This window comes from Carica papaya, chromosome 5 (genome assembly GCF_054855325.1).
Source record: "Carica papaya isolate Zhongbai chromosome 5, ASM5485532v1, whole genome shotgun sequence".
Classification (NCBI taxonomy): Eukaryota; Viridiplantae; Streptophyta; class Magnoliopsida; order Brassicales; family Caricaceae; genus Carica; species Carica papaya.
The window spans coordinates 44682412-44704897 of NC_142313.1; the positions used below are offsets into that span (position 1 = coordinate 44682412).

At 34.3% G+C, this 22486-nt stretch overlaps 3 protein-coding genes across 5 annotated transcripts; 1 reads left to right on the forward strand and 2 right to left on the reverse strand.

The window, feature by feature from the left end:
* Nucleotides 1-653: 653 nt before the first annotated feature.
* Nucleotides 654-8711, forward strand: LOC110810646 (bZIP transcription factor (DUF630 and DUF632)). Of its 3 annotated transcripts, XM_088219254.1 has the most exons (7): nucleotides 654-1025; nucleotides 2478-3684; nucleotides 4033-4107; nucleotides 4902-5113; nucleotides 6080-6303; nucleotides 7825-7918; nucleotides 8080-8255. In XM_088219254.1, exons 2-7 carry the CDS (start codon nucleotides 2574-2576, stop codon nucleotides 8164-8166), a joined length of 1803 nt encoding a protein of 600 aa, XP_088075380.1. In that variant the 5' UTR covers nucleotides 654-1025; nucleotides 2478-2573; the 3' UTR covers nucleotides 8167-8255. The 3 variants fall into 3 exon arrangements, with proteins under 3 accessions (XP_088075380.1, XP_088075378.1, XP_088075379.1); XM_088219252.1 differs by having other exon boundaries at nucleotides 658-1025; nucleotides 7825-8711; XM_088219253.1 differs by having other exon boundaries at nucleotides 659-1025; nucleotides 2516-3684; nucleotides 7825-8711.
* A 173-nt stretch (nucleotides 8712-8884) lies between these two features.
* On the reverse strand, nucleotides 8885-10961 carry LOC110810647 (NDR1/HIN1-like protein 13). The gene is made up of 2 exons (XM_022036871.2): nucleotides 10799-10961; nucleotides 8885-9854 (listed from the first exon to the last, which is right to left on the reverse strand). The coding sequence occupies exon 2, from the start codon at nucleotides 9826-9828 to the stop codon at nucleotides 9031-9033; it is 798 nt and encodes a 265-aa protein (XP_021892563.1). The 5' UTR covers nucleotides 9829-9854; nucleotides 10799-10961; the 3' UTR covers nucleotides 8885-9030.
* Nucleotides 10962-13927: 2966 nt separating this feature from the next.
* Nucleotides 13928-22038, reverse strand: LOC110810677 (Leucine-rich repeat protein kinase family protein). The gene is made up of 3 exons (XM_088219255.1): nucleotides 20214-22038; nucleotides 16372-17925; nucleotides 13928-14898 (listed from the first exon to the last, which is right to left on the reverse strand). The coding sequence occupies exons 1-3, from the start codon at nucleotides 21112-21114 to the stop codon at nucleotides 14309-14311; spliced, it is 3045 nt and encodes a 1014-aa protein (XP_088075381.1). The 5' UTR covers nucleotides 21115-22038; the 3' UTR covers nucleotides 13928-14308.
* Between the last annotated feature and the right edge of the window lie 448 nt (nucleotides 22039-22486).

A 22486-nucleotide genomic window follows, 5' to 3' on the forward strand; every position in this document is an offset into this window, starting at 1 on the left:
ATATATTTAAGTATACTTAAAATTATTATCTATTGAATAATTAGGAGTGACATTGGGTTATTAGTAATAATGGAAAATATAAAAGCTATGCTTTTTATAAAGTGGATTAATGGTGGTAATGGATGGACCGTCATTTACTAGTCAACAAAAATAATTGTATTTATGTAATAATATATGTATTATAAGTAGGATTAAAAAATTTAATTTTAATAAATGGGAAAAAGGGTTTTTTTTTTGTAAGAAAATATTTTTTTAATTTTTTAAAAAGGAAATTTAATATTCACCCAAAAATTATTGTTTTATCTAAAAATATTTTTAATTATTTTTGTAGTCATACTAACTTGGATTTCGAATTTTAAATCACACATTTTTATATAAGATTAATTTAGAAATTTAATATTCACCCAAGAATTATTGTTTATTTCTAAGAAGATATTTTTAAATATTTTTTTTATAAAATTAATTTCCAATTATAATATTATTTAGTAGTTAATTTAATGGGTTTTTGCTTATTTTTTTAAAAAAATTAAATGGGTGAAAAAAAAAATAAATGATTTAAAAAAAAAACACCTGAAATAGACAAGTCGGTCGATGGAAATATTATAAATAAATAAATAAAACGGAAAGCAAAGAGGAAGAAGGTGACGATTTCTGAATGGTGAAAAGTAAAAGAAGTAGTGGGTCCCACAGGCGACGGAAAAAGCGGACGGATGTCTTTACAAAATGCCTTTTTGCATGGAAGTAGCAGCCGTCCGTCGCCATACCCTCATCTCTCCTCTTCTCTTCTTCCGATGCGTCTGCTCCTTCTTCTTCTTCTTATTATTATTATCAGATTCCGCATCAGAATTTTCAGATCACACTCAATCATTCATCTCTCTCTCCGAGATTAGTAACTACACAGATCCCCAAAAGAGTGAAGATTGAAAATCAGTGAATCACTTGTTTCAATCATTTGATTTCTCTACTCCTCCTCCACGATGCTTCTCTGAATCCCAAGCTATCTGCTGTTCTTCTACTTTTCTCAGGTACCCACTTGGTTAACCTTCTTTACATCCATATAAAATTGGTTTTTTTTTTTTTTTTTCTATAACTGGAATTATACTCGGTAGTAGATGGATTTCATTTTCTTTCGTTCCTTGTAAGATAATTTTGATGGGTTTTGGGTTTGATTACTGTTTTTCTAAGTTTTTAACTCGTTTGATTTAATGGGTTGTTTTTCTTTTTTTCCATTTTGAGGGATTTGATTGCCTCTTTCACATGTCCATCTGGTGTGGTTTCTGAATACTGCACTTTTACTCTTTTGGGGCCTTTGAATTTGATCTCTTTTGATGCTTTTCCTGATTCACTTAACTGTTTGTGTTTTCATCTTTTTGTGCTATTTCTCTTTCTGGGTAGATGCGTTTGAAGGAAATTTCCTTTCCTTACTAAATAAAGATTTCTGTGCGGATTGTATATAATATGTATGTATATGTATATAAGCTGAAAATGGGTGTCGGGTTTTGCTTTGCAGGATCTAATTATGAATATTCATTGATATTTCCCCGCTTCTTTTGAGTGCCCTTCTTTTGAGGTTTACAACTTTGAACTTAACAGGCTTTTGATTTGTGCTTGTGTCCTCTTTGTTGTTTCTTTTAGCCATTTCACAGAGAAATTAAAGATATCTGTGCTTCTGATAAATGTTTCACTTTAACTTTCATTCAAAAGAGTTTTGGGTTTAGGGGTTTGAGATCAAACCAGCTCTTTAAACTTCCAATTTTCCCTCCAAGTTTACCATTTTTGTGTCTTAACTTAGCTGTTTAAGATTGTCTGAATTCATTTACTCAGAAACTTAGGGGGTGTTTCTCGGCTAGTTAAACTATAAACATTACTTCTATTCATGGTTATTATTGATTCAACTGGTGGTCTTTGTGGTGCCAATGTTGCTGTTGCTGGTATGGATTGCTTTACTAATTCTTATGTGTTATATTTGTTTTATGTTTACACAAAATCTTTGCTACGGCATGGAGTAGACGCTTATTTTTCCCCTTCCCTTTGGTAGTTCTTAATGTTTTGGAGTTAGATTGTGCTCTCTCCGGTGCTTATCTTTGAAGCTGGGAAAATTCTTTCTCTCTGTTTTGCTATTTTCTTATCTCAACCACCATATCCTTTAGATAGTAGCTAAACATGTATTTTTGTAAAAGGGAGAACTTTGATTAGGAATACAGCAAGAAATGGTTTTTTATTTTCGTGATATAGTCCTGAAATTCTTGCAATTTTGGAAATTCATGAAAATTTTAGTTTCTTTTAAATGGACGATGAATATGTTTGTATTGATCTTACCATTTTATGACCCTTTAAATGGTATGATTTGCTTTGGTGAATGAGAATCTTTTGACGTTATGTATGGTGTCTATTCAATATTTCTAATTAAATATTTCGGAATAATATTGTGATGCATGGAAAATTCTTCTTGAGAAGTTATGCTCCATTGCTTTCAGGTGTTTATGTAATAAAGTTAAAGTTGATTTGTTGCCAGGCAGAGGGATATGTACTGATTGCTAGATAGGAGTTTTAACACCCCGAACTTTGGAAATATGGGGGCCTCGAGCTCTAAAATAGAAGAAGACAAGGCTCTGCAGCTATGTCGTGAAAGGAAAAAATTTGTTCGCCAAGCACTTGATGGGAGATGCGCACTGGCAACTGCTCATGTTTGTTATGTTCAGTCACTTAAAAATACAGGAACTGCTCTCCGGAAGTTTGTTGAGCCAGGAGGTCTGGTAGAGTCCTCCTTGTACACCTCGACTAGTGCGACACCAGAGCCATTTGCTTTAACTGAGAAGTCTCTTTCCCATTTTTCTTTCTCTTCTCCATCTGGTTCTCAACATGTAGATGTTACTGAAACACTATCTCCATCTCCTTCTCCTCCCCTTCCCAAGTCTAATGTGGTTCAGGTAAATCATATGAAATTTAGGGGGATTTCTTCCAGAAAAGTTGAAGAAAAGCCTCCCATACCCATTACAGGAGTGGTAACCTCTTCTAGTATCCCTCAAGCTACCACACCTCATTCAGCTGAGAATCCAGAATCATCTTCATTTGAAGCATCTCCAATCCCACCTGAAACTCCTCCCTGGGATTACTTTGGCCTTTTCCATCCAATCGACCATCAATTTTCTGAGGAAAAAGGAATGAATGAAGGGGTTGAGAATGTTGATGACATAATGCATACGAGGAAAGGTGAGGGAATTCCTGATCTAGAAGATGGGGAAGATAAATCTTCTTTTCATGATAAGGAAGAATCTCAGGATTCAGATGATGAATTTGATGAGCCCTCAACAGATACTTTGGTTCGAAGTTTTGAAAACTTTAATAGGATGCATGATCAGAATGGGGTTACTGCTTCACATACCATGCAATCGGCTGGAAGTTTGACTCCGGAAAAGGAGTTCTTAAAGGAGGAAAAAAGCAGCTCACCGATGTTATCACCTGTGAGGCCCACAACCTCAGCAGTTTCTGTTCATGTTGACATGAATAAAATGCCAGTTAAAGAAGATTCCGTTGAGAATAAGATTGCTCCTAAGGACTTTTTTTCAAGCATGAAAGATATTGAGTCTCTTTTTATAAAAGCTTCCGAGTCGGGGAAAGAGGTTCCAAGAATGCTTGAAGCAAACAAATTGCATTTTCGTCCAATATTTCCAGGGAAAGAAAGTAATTTGTGTCTCCTCTCCCTCTCTAAGTTATTATTGATGTTTTAAGTAATTTAGTTGGTTTTTATTCTCTTTTACTTTTTGGCAACTTTTCTTTCATTCAGTAAGTTTTGTTTGTGAATCTAGCACAGAACACCGGCATTGAGAATTTCTGTTTTTTCGGGCTTCAATACTGACAAGTCAAAATGTTGATGAATGATCTTCTTGAGTTTGAAAGATACCAGGATGGAGAGGAGAAGGAAAAAACTAATTCCAAATCTAAATTACAAAAAAATAATGCAAATCAGCTGTTTAGTTTCTGATTTGAGCTGGTAAAAATTTTAACAAAGCTTGTAAAATGCTACGGCAGGGGGATCAGCGGCATCTACATTCTTCAAAGCTTGTTTTGCTTGTGGTGGAGAAGACCATAGCCAAGTTCAAGAAGGTAGTTTATTTTTCCTTTCAAAATACATGTTAATTATTTCACAAGTATTGGCATTTTTAGTGCTTTCTGGAATCAATCTGATATCTGGGTTGTTCTGTTAAAAAGATGTGAAAAACTTGGAGAAAAGAATTATTTCCATGAAAGTGTTAATGAAATAGGTTTTGTTTTTTCTCTTAGGTCTTTTAACAAGTTATGTTCTGATTGGGTCGGTGAGGAATGAGTTTTGAGCTTAGGAGGGGACATCTAAAAAGAAAAAAATTGTGAAGTTTATTCCTTTGACTATTTTTTGGGTGATCTAAAAAGAGATGAATAGTAGGGTTTTTGAAGGGATAAAGGGAGATATGTATAAAATTAGGGATAGATGGTTACATTATTTTGCCTCTTTGATTTTAGAGCACGGTATTTATAAGTGGGAAGATTTTTGGGAATGTCATAAATATACTAATAAATTTGTAAATATCTTGTAAATGAGTGGTACCCTATTGGTGCCATATTAATGTATTTTATATTTTTTTTTCATTAAAAAAAAAGTTATGCTTTAGCTCTCCTTTTTGATGCTATCAGTTCCCAAATTCATCTATTTTTTATTATAAGTCACGAGTGTAACAAATGGCAGCTTTGTATAGTATTACCACTTAAGTTATAGATAAGTATAGCTCATTCAAGAGAGCATATGATCATGTGAATTGTAAACATTAACACTCGGACTTTTCCTACTTTGTAATATGACTGCTCTATATCATGAATTTTGTCTGCATAATGGTAATCTAAGATCCTGTATAATCTTAATGCAGAACCTGCTCAAACTGATGTGAAGTACTTGACTTGGCAAAGGACTGAATCATCTCGATCATCTTCATCCAGGAATCCTTTGGGATTAAATTCAGATGATATTGGGGAACTTAATAATAGTCTTTTTGACAGTATCTATATGATATCTGGAAGTCATGCCTCAACATTAGATAGGCTATATGCATGGGAGAGAAAGCTTTATGATGAAGTAAAGGTATTTATTATTTCTGAGGATAACTGTAGTTACCAGTGTCCCTCCTCCCGCCGCACCCCTTCCCACAACTTATGTTGCTTTTTTAAATATAAACAGTATTATTAACCAAAACACCAAGAGGGTGCCAATCCGTATACAAAATATTTACATATCTATCAGCATGTCAATAAGGTTCCCTAAATCCTCTATAGAATACAAAACATGACGCAATAACAAAAAACCAAGGGTTCAGAACCATTTATTCTTAATTAAATCAAAGCCAGTCTCCTCATCCACCCCTTCAAAAGCTCTTACATTCATCTCCCCTTTCAAACTGCCAAAGATTGTGATTGGAATAATGGCTGTATATTTCCTCCTCCCACTGATTCCCTTCCATGCCCATGACCTTCTCTACCTGATCCTGCCATCACCCATTTGACTCCTAATAACCCATAAACCATGGTCTAAAACTTGTAAACCTTCAAAACACTAAAGGAGTAGATGATTACAGGTCTCCGCAGCCTTTTTACAGAGAACACAATCATCCACCAAACCTTATCCCGTCTCATTAGCTTATCAATGGGGAGCATGAATTCTCTACTGGCCTTCCAAGCAGAAAAAAGACATTTTGAGAGGGACTTTACCTTTCAAATTTGTCTAACCGCAAATCTGATGTCATTATCCTCTTGTTTAGTCAAAAACTGATTTCATCGAAAAATCCCATTCTTATTCAAGGACCACACTGGACTATTATTGCTACCATCCATGTACACTCAAAGACAGAGTGTCAAGAAGCTTCTCATACTTATTGATCTCCCAATCATTTAGATTTCTCACCAGAGTAATTTGTCACACCCTCTCGCCTCCCCCAACTACTGATACTGCTTCTTGCTGAAAGCTATATATGTATTTTTAATTTAAAATTCATAAACCTCTCTTGTTGGTTGAAATGGTTGACTGTAATCTCATGCAACATCCTAATTTCAGGCTAGTGAGACAGTTAGAAGTATGTATGATGCAAAGTGCAAATTTTTGAGACAGCTGGAATCAAAGGGAGAAAGTTCATACCGAATTGATAAAACTCGTGCTTCTGTCAAGGATCTTCACTCAAGGATCATAGTTGCTATTCACAGGATTAACTCTATATCAAATAAAATCGAGGAATTACGCGACCAAGAGCTCCAGCCACAACTAGAGGAGTTGATTAAAGGGTATGTGTTTACATTTCAATTGAAAAACTAGTAGTTCCTGTCAAGACTAAATTATCCTTATTTCTTGCATTCCCTCCCCTTCAATTTCCCATATCGAATAGACTTTTAGCATCCTGAATTTTCTGATGTTAGATTATAGAATCATGTGTTCAGTTCCTTGAGTTGCAGACTATTGTTGAGCAAATATTGGGTCAACATTTTACTGTAATTTCATGTTTCAGTTTAGTGACTATAGTAAAAAAATGACAAAGCGCCAATGTGAGTCGTTCATTTGCAGTATAAAATTTTGTATAAGAAATCATGAGAGTTAAGTGATTATTCAATTCTCATTTTTGTATGGAGTGTGAAAAAATTAATATAAAAATAATAAAATCTTATTAATAAAGCTAATATTTCCATAGTTGAAAATGATAGGAACGTATTATAATGCTTATGATCCTTGTTTCACTCCAATGAGGAGCAATTTTTTCAATCCAACGAATAAACTTTTTTCCATGTTTATTACAAAAATCATTTTTTTCCATGATTCTTTGTGTGAGAAAGAGGGTTGAGTTGTTGTAAGAGAAATTAGGGTTTGTGTTTTACCTAGTTAGGGAATTTAGAATAAAACTTAATCTCACTCCTAGAGGTTATTAGTCATCTTGTCTAAGAAAAAATCCCAAATAGGATTAAGCTAAGAAATACCAAGAAGAATAGGAGAATTAAACGGTTAAAAGCAATAAAATGCTAATAGTAATATTGTATAGTAATAGACTCCCAAACACTACAATAGTTCTACATTCAAAAGAATTATTTATAACTTCTGTTCATTATAGGGAAATCTGAACCTAATATAATATATTCAGCATCACTCATAACACAAAAATGGTCGAGAATGACAACTTACCTATGGGTGAGACATGGTATGTCTTGCTATTATGATTGGATAAGAGCATGAAGTAAGTTTATGATTAGTTATAATCGTCTACAATGTTCATCTGGAGATTGATGGCAAAGTTTAAAGCTTTCCGGTTGCTCATTCAGTGTGCTCGTTGAATATAATTATCCTAAAATATAAGGGAGGAAAACGAATAACTTACCCTCATTATGGAAATCATGGTACAAAAAAAAAGCCCAATCGCGGATACCATCCCTGTGAATGTTAAGTGAGGGAAGTATTTGTTTCAAATTTTACAATGCTTGAAACTCTTGAGTGAGGGAAGTATTTGTTCCAAATTTTACAATGCTTGAAACTCTAACATACATTGAACGGTGGAAACATCTAGAGCCAATTTCCTTGCTGTCAAACTTGGCGGGTTGATAACTTTGTCCAGGGATTCAAATATGAGTGAGATTATCTTTATGTTCATGTGACAATTGGCAGGAACATATATGCTTTTCGATACTTTTAACTTTCAGTAATTTTAGAAGTTTCATATACGTTTTTGTTGCCAAATTCGATTTGGGTATTATACGCCCTATTGGAAGTATGGAAGTATTAAAGATAAATGCCTTCATGAGTTTTCTTTTGCAATGATGCAGGTTGAGTCGGATGTGGGAAGTGATGTTGGAATGTCACAGGCTTCAATACGGAATCATCTCCGTAGCATACAGAAACAACACCATCAAAATTCCGGTACATTCAGAGTCACACAGACAAATTACGATTCATCTTGAAAACGAACTGAGCTTACTCTCTTCTAGTTTTACAAAATGGATTGGTGCTCAAAAGTCCTATCTTCAGGCAATTAATACTTGGCTTTTGATATGTGTTTCTCTCCCACAAAAATCTTCCAGAAGAAAGAAGAGGGCAACAGTCCCTTCATGGAGAAACTATGGCCCTCCTATATATGCCACTTGTGGTGTTTGGCTAGACAGTCTTGAGAAATTACCCACGAGAGCAGTTGCAGATTCTATAAAGGGTTTAGCAGCCGAAACCGCGCATTTTCTACCACGTCAAGAGAAGAACCAAGGGAAGGGCACCAACCAACCATATTCGAATACTGAAACTGGTTCAGCAGCTAATATGTTAAACAATGAAGCTTCTGATGATTGGAATTTAGGTCTGGACCGGTTTCGGTCAAGTTTGGAGGGATTTCTTGGCCAATTGAATAACTTTGCAGATTGTTCCGTGACAATGTATGCAGAACTCGAAAGGGCAATCGAGGATGCGAAGAGCAAGTACGATAAACGGAAATCGCAATCGGGAGTAAGATACGGCTAATGAGACAGCTTTATAAGCAGTTGAGACAAGAGGGTATGTGGGATTTTGTACATGGAGAGAGTAATACAATAAAAGGGTATTTTTTGGTGGAGCATTTTTCATATAAGTTAGAATAAGAAAATAAAATGAGTGTTTGGAAAAATTGTAATGTGGAGATTTTGTTATTTATTACACGGAGTGAATAGAGTGGATCAGAAGTTGTACAGTCCTTGGTGATTAGAGATTTCATTACTTAAGATGATATGTATATATATATATATATATACATCTATTATAACATAAAATTTGACTGTAAGCACACCAGAATGCATAGTTTGATTTGGGTATTAGAAATTACTAATACCCAATGAAAAATAGATATAAATTATGAAACAGAAATTAGAAGAACAATAAAAATTGTATCATATAATTTCTACAGTGCTTATAATAAGTAAGGTATAGTCCCTTTTCAACCCGTATGTAACAAAAAGAATAAACGAAAAATGGAACGTTAACTATTTCTACAACCAAACGTGCCCTTCCCGTCAATCCCAGATATTCACGCCGTAATCACAGCGCTTGGACACAACCTTAGACGCCGCCGTTAACTTATCCACAGTCACATCGCAGTTGACCTTGACGGTAATCGTCCAAGTCTTGACGGATCCAATCTTGATTCTAACCGGCGCTCTCAGCTTAATCTTAAACGGCACCGTTCCACTTCTCTGAGCGTCCACCAAACCTCGGTGAATTGCACTCGTCAGCTCAATACCGGACCCCGTTAACGCCGTGACGAACACCGTCACGTTATTCGTCGGCTGGAAAAACACCGGCAGTGCGCCGGTTCCAAGCCTCACGTCGTGGTGGAAAACGTCGACAGAGCTACCTTTCTCGTAGAATATACCGATTTTGTCGTTAGGATTCCGGGCTCTCACAGTGACGTCAAATTCCGGCGAGATTGGGGACAGTGCCGTCAGGTTGAATCCCTTGATGGAGAGGCTTTCGACGGAGTAGTCGGGTGCCTCTGGTCGGAAAACGAGGTAGAGTACGCCGGCTGCGATTCCGGCGAGGACGATCAGGACAAGGATGATAGCGAGGAAAGTACAGAGGCAACAGCAACAACGGCTCCGGCGAGCCTTCCGGCCAGTGAGCTGCTGGTAACGACGAGCATTTTCCGGCGGAGGGACGCGGTAGACCTGATCCTTGGGGATCTGGATAACGTAAGTACCTGGCGGAGTGACGGGCTTCTCCGCCGTTGGTTTAGGAGAGGAAACTTGTTGATGCGGCGTCGTTTCGGTGGCGGGATTCGTCGGAGAGTCGCCAGGATGGACTCTTTCCGCCATTTTAGGGTATAGCAAGAATCGGCGACCTGCAACACAGAGGAAACAGTACGATCAAGCAACTGATTTGTGTTCTGTTCAAAGTGAGAATGGAAGAAATGGCTGGTGTCTCCTTCACCATCTCAGTATATGTATATATATATGCACGCATATACACGGACGATTTTCTCAATGAGAAAACCGCGTGAGGCGCGTACGCGGTTAGGGGTTAAAACTGGAATTTCACGCGTCCACCAATTATCGGAACAGTGGGCCCCACATAATTTATATAATTATTTATTTTTTAAAATTTACTAATACGTAAACGTGAGTGCACGAATTACCAATTAAATTTATTATGATTAATTTATCTGATTTTATTAAAATAAAAATTTTAAAAATTATGACTACATAAAATTAAAATTATAAATATAAATATTAAAGTTTTTATATTTAATTAATTAACAAAAAATTGTAACAAATATATACATATATGTATATCTATATCTATACATACCCATGTGTAAATTCATACTTTTCTTATACGTTAAGATTATAATAATTATAATAATTATGATTTTAATCCACATCTTCAAAAAAATTAATTAAACTCCTAATCATTCAAATAATAAATAATTTATACTAACGAAAAAATATTTATCGATTAAGATGATCTAAATCGAAACTCGAATCATTAAACTAATAATTAATTAAGATTAAAGGTATAAATCGAAATTAAATTAAACTAATAATTAATTAAGATGTTCTAAATCGAAACTCGAATCATTAAACTAATAACTAATTGAGATTAAAGTTTAAATCGAAACCCGAATCGTTTTAATTTTAGTTCGGATTAAACTGAATTTTCAATTTGAATCAAAATTTAAACACCCTATTCTTATTTTACACAATACAATATATCTCAATCATTTTTTTTAATGATACATATATATATATGTATATATAGAGGGAAGAGGAAGTAAAGATAACATACCTTGAAATTGAAGGAAGCAAAAAAAGCTTTGGCAAACCCAGAATTCCAAGACAAATTAGGAAACCTGTATTGAGAGAAGTTGTATATATATATATATATAGAGAGAGAGAGAGAGAGAGAGATGGTATATGTATAGGTATGAATGTTATGAATATGGTGGGTGATGAGGAGCCTGCAATGCAATATTGAGGAGGTAAGCAAATGCCAAATGGATGTTATATATATATATATATATATTATTTATGTGTGTAATTAATTAATTAAGAGAAGAGTAGTGGAAGGAGTAAAAGAGTGGGTGACAGTTCATAGATTAGAAGGATGTCAAACAAAAAAATGCCATGAAAGAGTCATGCCTAGAGAAAAAGGGAAGCTTCTTAGTTTCCTAATTAATTAATTACTTAATTAATCAACTAATTAATTAATTAATCAACTAATTAATTACTTAATTAGGTAATTAATTACTTAATTAATCAACTAATCAATTAATTAATACTTTATTTATTTTCAACATATTTAGGTTTGTTTTTCTTTTAGCTGGCTTTTTTCTTGGTAAGGACACCAATTAGGACTTTACCCCATTCTTCTTTCTTCCTACCCAATTCCCTATACTCTATTTACTTGTGTGTCTACATATATATATATATATATATATATACACTCTATATTAACAATATAATAATACTAATATGTTAATAAATTATTTATATATTTTATTAAATTAAATATCATAGATCATTGAGTATTATGGAATGCCGAAATGCTTTAAATTATATTATGTTTCGTAATTTAGATTCAGTTAAAATTGAAGTCGATGTATTGCTTGTGTATAGAAGAACACTGACTACAGACGCAGATGATAGTTTCAAGTATGGTTTCATCGTGGATGAATGCAGAACCTTATTATCTACCAAATTTAATATTTCGGTCTGTTGGACAAAACGATATAGTAATTTTGAGGCTCATAATTTAGCTCGAGTCGCGTGCATGTATTATGGAATGCCGAAACACTTTAAATTATATTATATTCTGCAGTTTAGATTCAGATAGAATCGAATTCGACGTATTACTTGTGTATAGAACACTTACTACAGACGCGAATGATAGTTTCAAATATAATTTTATCATGAATGAATGCAGAACCTTATCATCTACCAAATTTGATATTTCGGTCAGTTGAACAAGACGGCTCATGATTTAGCTCGAGTCGCGTGCATGTATTCAGATTTACAAATTTGCGAGATTTTCTCTCCGAATATTAATGTAATGATACATTAATATTATGAATGAATTCTTTTATAAAAAAAAAAGTAGTATACATTATTTCAATCATTAAACCACTATATGATTGGTTAGAATTTGAAATCAAATCATAATCACATATAATTTATACATATATATATATATATATAAATTCTTGTTGTAAAATCAAAATCCAAAGATAACTTAAAAATCAATACTTTACCAAATCCCATATTAAAATTATTAATCCATTTTTTAATGGTGCAATTAATTTATTCTTAATTAGTCATAAAATCAATTGGGCAAAAAACCCTAATTTCATATTTGATTGGTAATTGACAGAAAGTCAGCAAGCAACCAAACTTGGATTAATTTTGACCAAGTAAGAACCCTAAATAATTTAGGGCCGGACGAATAATAAATTTTATAATTTTGATTATAAGTAAGAAAATGATGTGAATGCATTAATTAAAGTAGTTGGTACAAATTTATTTATTTATTTATTTACAATGGTTTTATTTAATTAATTTTAATTTTTTTAGAATAATTAATTGTGATTTGGAAGTATTTTCTATTTTATTTTTTATATTAAATTTAATTTGCATAGTTTATACCCACATTGGATTTATATATGTGTACGTATATATATATATATATTTTTTGTATGTAACTTCTATCTTCAATTTTTGAAGATGTAGGTTGACTTTTGGTAAAAAGTGGGTTAATAATGAAAAGTTAAACATAATAATTATATTTTTATTATGCATATTAAAATTAATCTAACTTAAAATTTAGGAATTAATTAAAATTTAATGAGAAATAAGTTCCAAATAAAATCCTAAATTATATTTAATTAGATAATTTTTTTTTTGGGTAAAATTTATTTACAATTTCACACTTAATTCAACTGAGAAATATGTAAAAAAAAAATTAATTAAAAGATGATAAAAGATAATATTGCACTTAATTTCAAGTGAAATTAGTACAATATATATATATATATATATATTTTATTGAAATTAACATAATTTTGAATGTATTGAAATTATTTTTAATGTAATTTTTCATTGTTTTAAATTAAAATTTTATCAAACTAGGTGCAAAAAATTCAGAAAAATTGTTTTTCTTTTCCCAAAATCCTATAATTTTAATAAATGAAATTTATTTTCGTTAATAATAATTTAATTTTAAATAATTTATTTGTGTCTCGTTTGAAACAATACAATTTTTAATATTTATATTTATAATTTTTAAGTGAGAAAAATAAGTAGTTCTTCGTGTTTTTTGAAATAAATGGGAAACGAGAATAAAGAAGTGCGATTCTTTTTCTATCGCTTTCGATTTATATTTTCTTATGCCTAAAAATTTAATTATTTTATTTTAAAAAATGTTAGGTGAAGTTTTTTTTTTTTTTTTTTTAACTCGTTCAAGTTTTTTTTTTTTAGTCGAACATATCATGATTCGTTGGTATGAAATCCAACTTAATCATGTAATCTCACAAATACATTAATAAAATAAGTCTTAATCTCTCCCGAACTAAGTATCACGGATCACATCCTATCGATTTATAATATACTTATAAAAAAAATAAATTCTACATATTTAGTAAAATTTAAACTCGTAACTTTATCATCATAAAGATGACTTCAAACACCAATTTCCGATGGGATTTAACAAATTTTTTTTTTTTTAGGAATAAGTCATCTCGATCTTGGAATAATCAACTTGAGATAATCGATTAAATAATAATTCCAAAATGTTTTAGATTCATCAAATAAAGAAAAAAAGATTATCCTCTATCATTTGAATTCAGAATTTCTAATTCACATCCCCAACATCTACAACTTAAACCCTAAAAAAATCACAGCAAAATCATAAAGTACATACATAAGAAATTAGGAATTCCCCCATTTGAACAAAGCTTCTGATAATTGTATCATCATCAGAGAGATGATTCATTTCTCTCTTAAAATTCAATCAAAAGAAGCATCATACACTCGAGTCTTCACTAATCAAGACTGTTAAAAAAAATTACATTCTGGATTAAGGGTTAAAAGAGGATGATTAACCCTCAACCATTTACAAATATCTTTATTCCCCCTATTAACTACAACATCTACCAAAATCATTTATTGACAAGATCAATCAACAATTGCAGTTCAATAGAAATTTTAGAGGTCGAATTCCGAAATAACAACAAAGAAAGAACCAATAAATGGGTTAGTGCCAGAAGGAAAGTTAGAAGAATTTTAGTTTACCTTCAGAGATCTTCTACAATGCTATCTGTGATAGATCTTCAAACACTGATTTCATGTCAGGCCTCTCGGATGCCGATAGGATACATCTTAGAGCTACCTGCAACATTTCGTTGAGAATTCTAGGTGGGTGATGCTCGCTATGCCTATCCACAAGCATTCTATCGAAGCACTCGATAGAACGAGACTCTCCGGCTAATAACCTAACCCAATCTGTCAAATCAACTATCCCTGGATCTCCGGATACTATCTCCCCAGGACTTTTTCCGGTAAGAAGCTCCAATAAGATTACCCCGAATGCATATACATCACTCTTTAATGATGGACAAGGTTTGCTTGAGCTAGCAAATTCAGGGGGGCGATAGCCTAGAGCACCTGCATTCAGGACTTGCTCAGCTGTGCCTGCTGGAGTCAAAATCCGATGGAGACTGTAATCAGTAAGCCGGGCATTCAAATTAGGTGCTTCTAATAAAATGTTTGTTGATTTGAGATTGCCATGCGGAATTATTTTCTCATTATGTAGGTAGTTCAGACATCGGGCAACATCAACTGCAACTCGCAGACGTTCATTCAGAGATAAAGGTGGGAGTTTTCTGGGCTCTGTCTCTGCAGGCAAATGACAAAAAACGTCCAATTTATACTGTAATCAGACAAACAAAAATAAATTTACGATATATTCTCCAAGCAAGACGAATTAATAAGAAGATAAGATGCCTCGATCTACCCTTACACTGTTTTGCATAGGAAAGTGGACTTCCAGTCAATGGATCAAGAAACAGTAATAACACTTCTTATCGTGGTCCAGGAATTTATAAAGAAAACGATCTAAAAGCCAATTGGGTTCCTTGTTATGCTCTAATTTAGAGACATGGAGTTCTACAAAATACCATTGATTTTGAGCTGGATTTATTCTTTACTTCTACAACATGGAAGATAAGGAATATGGGACTGAAACTTGATAATGGTACCAATTTGTTGTTAGCATGTGTCTTGGAGAGACATACTCGACCCTCCAAAATGGGGAAGAGGTTCCCCAAATTGTGATGATTTGAGTTCATTTAATTATCTTCACCCCCCCCCCAAAGAGACATACTTGACCCTCAATATAGCAACATGGCACTCAAAACAGACTATAGTGTCAACCTGGGACTTTCTTCCTAACCTTGCTAGGAATTAGATAAGTCGATCCTGTATTATATCCATAATGGGTACATCTCCTAGGAACCAAAAACAAAATCTTGAGGAAAGAATTCTTCTTGAAAACCAACCTTTGGAAGATGATCCTCTTAGGACGAATAGATATATAAACAGTGTATTTGCAGTAAATCTGCTTGGCAAAATAATGAGGATTTACCTATATACTACAAAAATGACTACGGTAACTGTTCCCCCATATGATGATACTTAGATCTCACCATTTTCTTGGATCAGATTGATGCTTTAGAGGAATATTTTTATTGGCATGATATGCTGAAGTAGGCTCGAAGTTGAACCAGATGAAATTGATTGGTTGAGTCAACTATCAACCAAGGGAGGTAATGAAACAAAGGCTGAAAGTGAACTACCTTCCACTACAATCGGTCTAAGCTTCAGGAAAAACCAATTTTACAAAATGAAAAGGCTCATCAGTTTCTTCTGGGCATTTATGAAACGAAAATGTTTCATTATTTAGTGCTCTATGTGTAGGGGAAAAGGAGTAAAAGAATCATTTCCAGTGCAATTTTCATGCCTTCAGTAATTTAAAATTTTATTTGCCTCCCATGTTTCACTTTTCTGAGATTAACTAGGTTATGACTGAAATATTGGTGAAGGTGCTCCATGCAACTATCAAGACGGCAAGCTGGCCGTACCACATTTACAGGACATAAATGGGCAGACGTGATATTATAGGGGTGATCAGTACCCTGTTCATCTCAGAAGATAAAATTGAAGGATGTTTTGGGTTATTCAAATAACATATGACCATAGCTATTCAAAACAAGAAAATCCAGAAATTTATAGGGTTCATGCATGCAATTACAGGTAGAAAATATTCAGTTTTTTATTTTTTCAGTGAGCACATAGAGAACAGGATCTTACCTTGAAGATAGAGAGCTAAACATTGTGCATCAATATAATTTGATATTATCAGCTTCTCATGCTCCTTTGGCCCCCAGTAGTAACCCAGCAGGGAAACTAAATTTGGATGTTTGATGCTACCAAGTTTCTTCACTTCCCTTGAAAATTCCTTCCTACCTTTTGCTATCCCCTCTCTTAACCATTTGACAGCCAATACATGACCAGAGTCAAGTGCAGCTCGGTATAAGGTTCCATGACAACTCCTGCCAACAGTTTCAGCTGGAGCATGGGAAAGTTCTTCTGCAGTAAAGAAGATGGAGCCATCAAAGATATGCAAATCTCCCAACAATTTATCTGGAGAACAAACATAGAGTCCTGGTGCATTATCAGATGAAAGCGGACTTCTACAAGGTGATGGATTTCCAGATCTCAAGAAAGACACGCGGGGAGATAATACTTCATCTTTTCTAACTGATTCTGGATAGGAAAGAGTCTTAGGCTTCATTTCAACTAAAGATGTATCCCCAGATTCATATGCAGGACCCAGTTGGGCTGATGCCAACAGACCTTGGTTGAAACTTGAAGATAATGATGGGTCAAGATTCCTGTTAGGTGCTGAGGAATGAGAATGAGAAGAATCTCCATGTTGGACACTTTTCTTTCCTCCATTTCCTTCTACACTGTCTCTCTTATGTCCCTGGTGAACCCTGACATAAATTATTATGGAAAATAGGGCTATTAGAGCAGCACCACCGAGTAAACTTGCAATTAGTGCAACCCTAATAGCAGGTTTTGTGTGACGATGCTCCCTCAAAGTCAAATCTGGTTCACCTTTAGTTATTGATGGAGAATGAGGAAAAACCAACAAGGAGTTCCCAGGATGGAAGGCTGCATCAGGAAAGCGCCTCAAATTTTCAGGTACAACACCAGAAAGATTATTGAAAGATACATTGAATCCTTTAAGTTCATCTGGAAGACCACTTGGGAGGCTTCCTTCAAATTTGTTGTTGGATAGGCTAAGATACTCTAAGTTACGAAACGTACTGATTTCCTCAGGCAAATGCCCACTCAAGTAATTGTCTGACAGATCAAGAGTAACCAAACTTAAATTTTGGGTAGCATCTACTGAATTTTTAATTTCCTGTAGTGGAATCGGCCCAGTGAAGTTGTTGCTTGACAAATTGACGTCAGTCAATTTTGTTGAGCTGAACAAGCTTGGAAGGAGAGACCCACCAAGCTGGTTATGGCTGAGATCAATCACTTCAAGTTCAGGAAAGGTACCTAAAACTGTGGGTAGAACACCTTCCAATGAATTGTTGGATACTATTAAAGAAGTCAGCCTCAAGAATTGAGAAGTTTGGTTTGGTAATGTTCCTGTCAGTGAGTTCGAACTCAACTGAATAACTTCCACATAATTCCCCCAACCCTGTATTCTAGATAAGTTTCCTGAGAGTCTGTTGTTACTCAAGTCTATGGTGGCACAATGCCCTATCTTCAAAGGTAAAAATCCTGACAGTTTGTTTGAAGATATATTAACCTTCTTCAGGGTTGCAGAAGTGATACTTCCAACGGGACCTGCCAAGAACATGACATTTAGTAAATTATCAAGAACAGTAGAGAAAAAGTAGCATTATCTTTCAGGGCATTCTAAAACTCGAGAATCAATTTTTTCCAAAGGAATTATGTTAACAGTAAATGAACTCGAGGAAAAAGAAAAAATAACAGAAGGATGAAGTCCTTAGCATGAATTGGTATTATCAGCAGATATATTTACTATACGTCATGAATGAATATTGAAGATTTCAAATGGTATCATGTTACACAAGAAAGGAAATTATGATTCAGCATATTGTCAACCATTAGATGGAAAAAAATGAATTTCCAAGAAATATGCATTCCACAAAATCATGAGCCAAACCAAGATGATTATTTGTTTTATTCTCAAAATGGCTGAGAATCTCAAGGGGTTGCATGATCTCTATATACTTGATTATCTATAAGAAATTTTATGTTATCATACTGTTATTCCAGTCTCTTCTTGTCTTTCTCTTTTTCTTGAGGTAAGTGTAAAATTCCAATCTTAACCATCCTAGAGCAAGTTTAGGCAACAGCATATGCTACATTGCCTGTCACAAAGTCAGAATCTTCATCACTTTTATGTGTTAATTATGTCTACCAATTTATTTCTTGTAAAAAAAGCTGCCTTAATTCAGACGCTGGACAGTGAACAAAACAACTTCTCTTATTGACTGCAAGGAGACTTCCAGTTTGATGCCCCATGAATTATAGTGTCACTACTGATATAACACACAAGGAGTAAATCATGCACTTCTCAAAACTCTGAAATACAGAAAAATAAAAGATGTTAGATAATTGTAATATTTCTAATTTAGTCTATTGAAGAATGATAGAGTATTTCTCAGTCTTTTCCCATATTTTTTTTTATAACTGTCTTTTCCTGTCGAGTTAGTTTCCCGTATAACTAAGTTCCTTATCCTTATTAGTTCTTACAGTATACTGTTTCTACAACATAATAACAAGAGCAATACCATACTAATATTTCAGTTTGTACTTCCAGTGTTTTGTCATATCAATAGTCCTAGGTTTAGAAACTCTCCCTTTGTTTTTAAAACATTCAAAAAGCAGGGGGAGCAACTCCAACGTTTCCTCTTCTCTAATCTTCTCCTTTCGATCTTAGCTCTTGCTAGAAGAAAAAACTGAAATATTTATACACATAAGCCTTAGCTGCTATCTCTTTTTGAAAACCGCTCGCTGCCACCATGGATCCTGAGTTTGCATTGCCTTCACCAATCTGCAACCGTCCAGCAACGGAATTGTGCAACTCTGATCTGCAACTGCCATAGGATTGCATAGCTGGAAGCTCAACCATCGTAAGTGACTGGACACCATTGCATGAGTCACATCCGGCCACCACAGGAATGTTAAATCTGTTTTGATTGACTCTATTCTGTTTGATCAATTCAGATAAGTTTGACCAGTTCGTTGACCAGTTCTTTCCCTTTCAAGCCAGTTGTTATTCCTCTAAAACTGGTACTTCTCAGTGCAGTTTTTCTGTTTCCAGAATTAGTTTTATCAAAATTATACCCTGATCTAGCAAAGAATGCCATACATCAGGGCTAGTTGCTCCGAGAAAAAGAAAGTAATAGTTGTAAATTCTTAGAATTTGTTCCTTGGGGAAGTGAAAATTGTCATTGAAAATTTTTTAAATCCTTAAAGCTTGTTACAGAGGAGGGAGGACTCGTCGTTGAACCTTTATAGCTTGTTGCTTAGGGGAGCAAAGCCTAGTTACCTTACTAAGAGAAAAAAGAAAGTCCATAAGAAGTTCTCTGGAAGTTGTTGACAAACTGGTACCACAATTAGCAGTTTGGTTAACTAAAAGTTGATACCTAGTTGAGCTTTTGATATTGTTTAAGTTTGTAATGGCCTTTGTTAGTTAACTCATTGCAAGTTGTTGGTTGAGCACATTTAGAGGTGGTGGTTCGTGAAACTCGTCAATTGCATAGCAAGTAATTCATGGAATTTATCAAGCACACTTTTTTGTTTATTTAATTTTTTAAATCCACTATATGAGAATACTTCTCATATAGTTTGTTAGAGACTAATAGGGTATTTTCCATATATATAGTAAGTCACTTTCATATGTAGTTTAAGTTCCTATCCTCAGTTTTCCCATTCTTGTCATAGGTTCCCCATAAATATCATTTACTATTTCTTCAAGCAATCTATTCTAGCAAGTGTACCTCACCCGATCAAAGAACAAACGCTGTAAGGTACCATTTATTTTTCATTTTGCACAAGCAAACTAGATAACAAGCATAATCTAACCATGCAACTAATAGTACCTCTAAGCTGATTAAAGCTAAGATCCAGTTCGGACAGCATCATTGAGCTTTCTTCTAGTAAGAGTGTCGGTAAAGATCCTGATAACTGATTGCCTCCGAGCCGAAGAATGCGAAGAGATACCACTAAACTGAAGGATGGAATAGTGCCCACCAATTTGTTGTTGCTAGCATCAAATACCTCTAAATTGTCAAAATATGGCATTCCGTCATGAGCAAAGAGCTCTCCAACAATGGAATTGTGGCTTACATTCAAATGTTTTATTGAGGAAATGAAATTTGACTTTCCCAGTCCCAAATCAAGAGAACCAGAGAATTGGTTGTTTCCCAGGTTGACATGCTCCACACTAGCCAACTGGGACAGAAGATTCATAACATCTCCAGAGAAACCATTACCCTGCAAATCTAAGTACTTCAACTGCCCAAGATTGCTGAAACCAGATGGAACATTGCCTTCAAAATTGTTTGAAGAGAGATTTAAAAGAACCAGATTCTTTAACTCCCCAATGTTAGATGGCATTGACCCATGAAACATATTGCAAGAGAGATCCAAAAACCTAAGAGACTGAAAGGAACCAATTTGCAAGATAGTCCCCGTCAAAGAATTGCCAGAAACTGACAAATTTTGGAGCATGCTAAGGCCAACTATGACAGGGAAACTAAAGTTTCCAACCAGACCTAAAGCATTTAGATTAATTGAAGTCACACGACCATCGATACAAGTGACTCCAAACCAGTTTCTAGGACACCCATCAGATGATAAAGAATTAGAATCCCATGAAATAAGAGTTTTCCCAGATGGGTCCTCCTCAATTCCATTTTTGAGCACCAAAAGAGCTTCAAAATCAGATTGTCCTAATACATTAACTACAAAAGCTAACAATATCAAACACATTGCCTGCATGACTTCAAACAAATTTCCAGCGCTCCAAATCTAGACACACAGATAGAATATATGACACCGGAACAGAATAATTGGGAAAAAATGCACTAAGAAAGTCTTGAAAGTACAAAATGTATCGCAATTAACACAGACGGGTCAAAAGACAGGACTGAGAATCAAATAATCATAATTAATATCCTAGCAGATCAACAATGGAGAAAAACAAAACCATTATTTCCACTATTGTAACAAAATCATGTCAGAAATTGTTACTACCCAAAAGAACTAACAAGAAGAAGAAGCACCTAAACACCAAGTAGAGAGCAACAAATACCAAAATGAAACAACAGAGAACCCTACATTATCGAGACCCGGCTATCAACAAAGACTCTGTAATGGCAACGTATAGAGATAAAAAGTACAAAAATTGAAAAGAACCCAGATGAAGAAACAAAAAAATCCAGTAAAAAACAAAAAACTAAAAACCAACGCGTACGGAAGAGAAGCAACTCGATTCTGGAATCCAATGTGGAAAACTCTACAACGAAGCCTATGCGGGATGCAGAATAGAAGGTGAAGAAGAAGGAAGTGAAAAGTCAAAGGAAGCAGAGAGGAAGAGTGGGGAGATGAGAGTGGTAGGTGATGATGCTGTTTGGGTTATAATATTGATTAAGAACAAGGACAGATTCACTTGGGTCTCCGGGGCAGGTCGCAATAGTTAAGGGTCTGTCTGGTGGTAAAAAAGAGAAGAGAGTAGGTGGAGTGGGGGTTCTTCAGTACAGAATTTTGGGTAGAAGCTGATTATACCAGGAGACTCCATTGATAAAGTTTGAGGAATAATGAAATTGACAACCTTAACATCCACTAAAAATAACAGCAGTATGATTAACTTTCTCAATTTTCATTGGTGTTTTTGAGAAAGGAAGTTAAGCAACAGCAAAGAGTAGTTAGTGGGTGGATGAGACCATGAGTGGGTATGAAATTGATTGGTAATTTCATTTTTTCAACCCAAAAAAAAAAATTTTTTTAAAAGTGGAGATGAACAATATTAGTAATATGGGAACTTCCAATCCTCTGGTAAAAAAAAAAAAAGTTTGTACACTGGATACTGTTCGACTTTTAAGATCTTTGAGATCTTTCCACTCTAATGTATAACTATAAAGTTAGAACATACAATAGAAATGATGGTAAAATTTCTTTTGATGAACTCCTTTTTTTTTTTATCTCAAGTTATTACTTTTGATCTTGCAGAAGAAAATAAAATCTTAAACTAAGGGTTTATTAGGGGTGACATTTTTCTTAAAACATTTGTCGGGATTTTACGATTCATTCATCTCTTATGTAATGTATACAGACGAAAACAAATAGTTTAAATTGTATTATTTTACGAGAT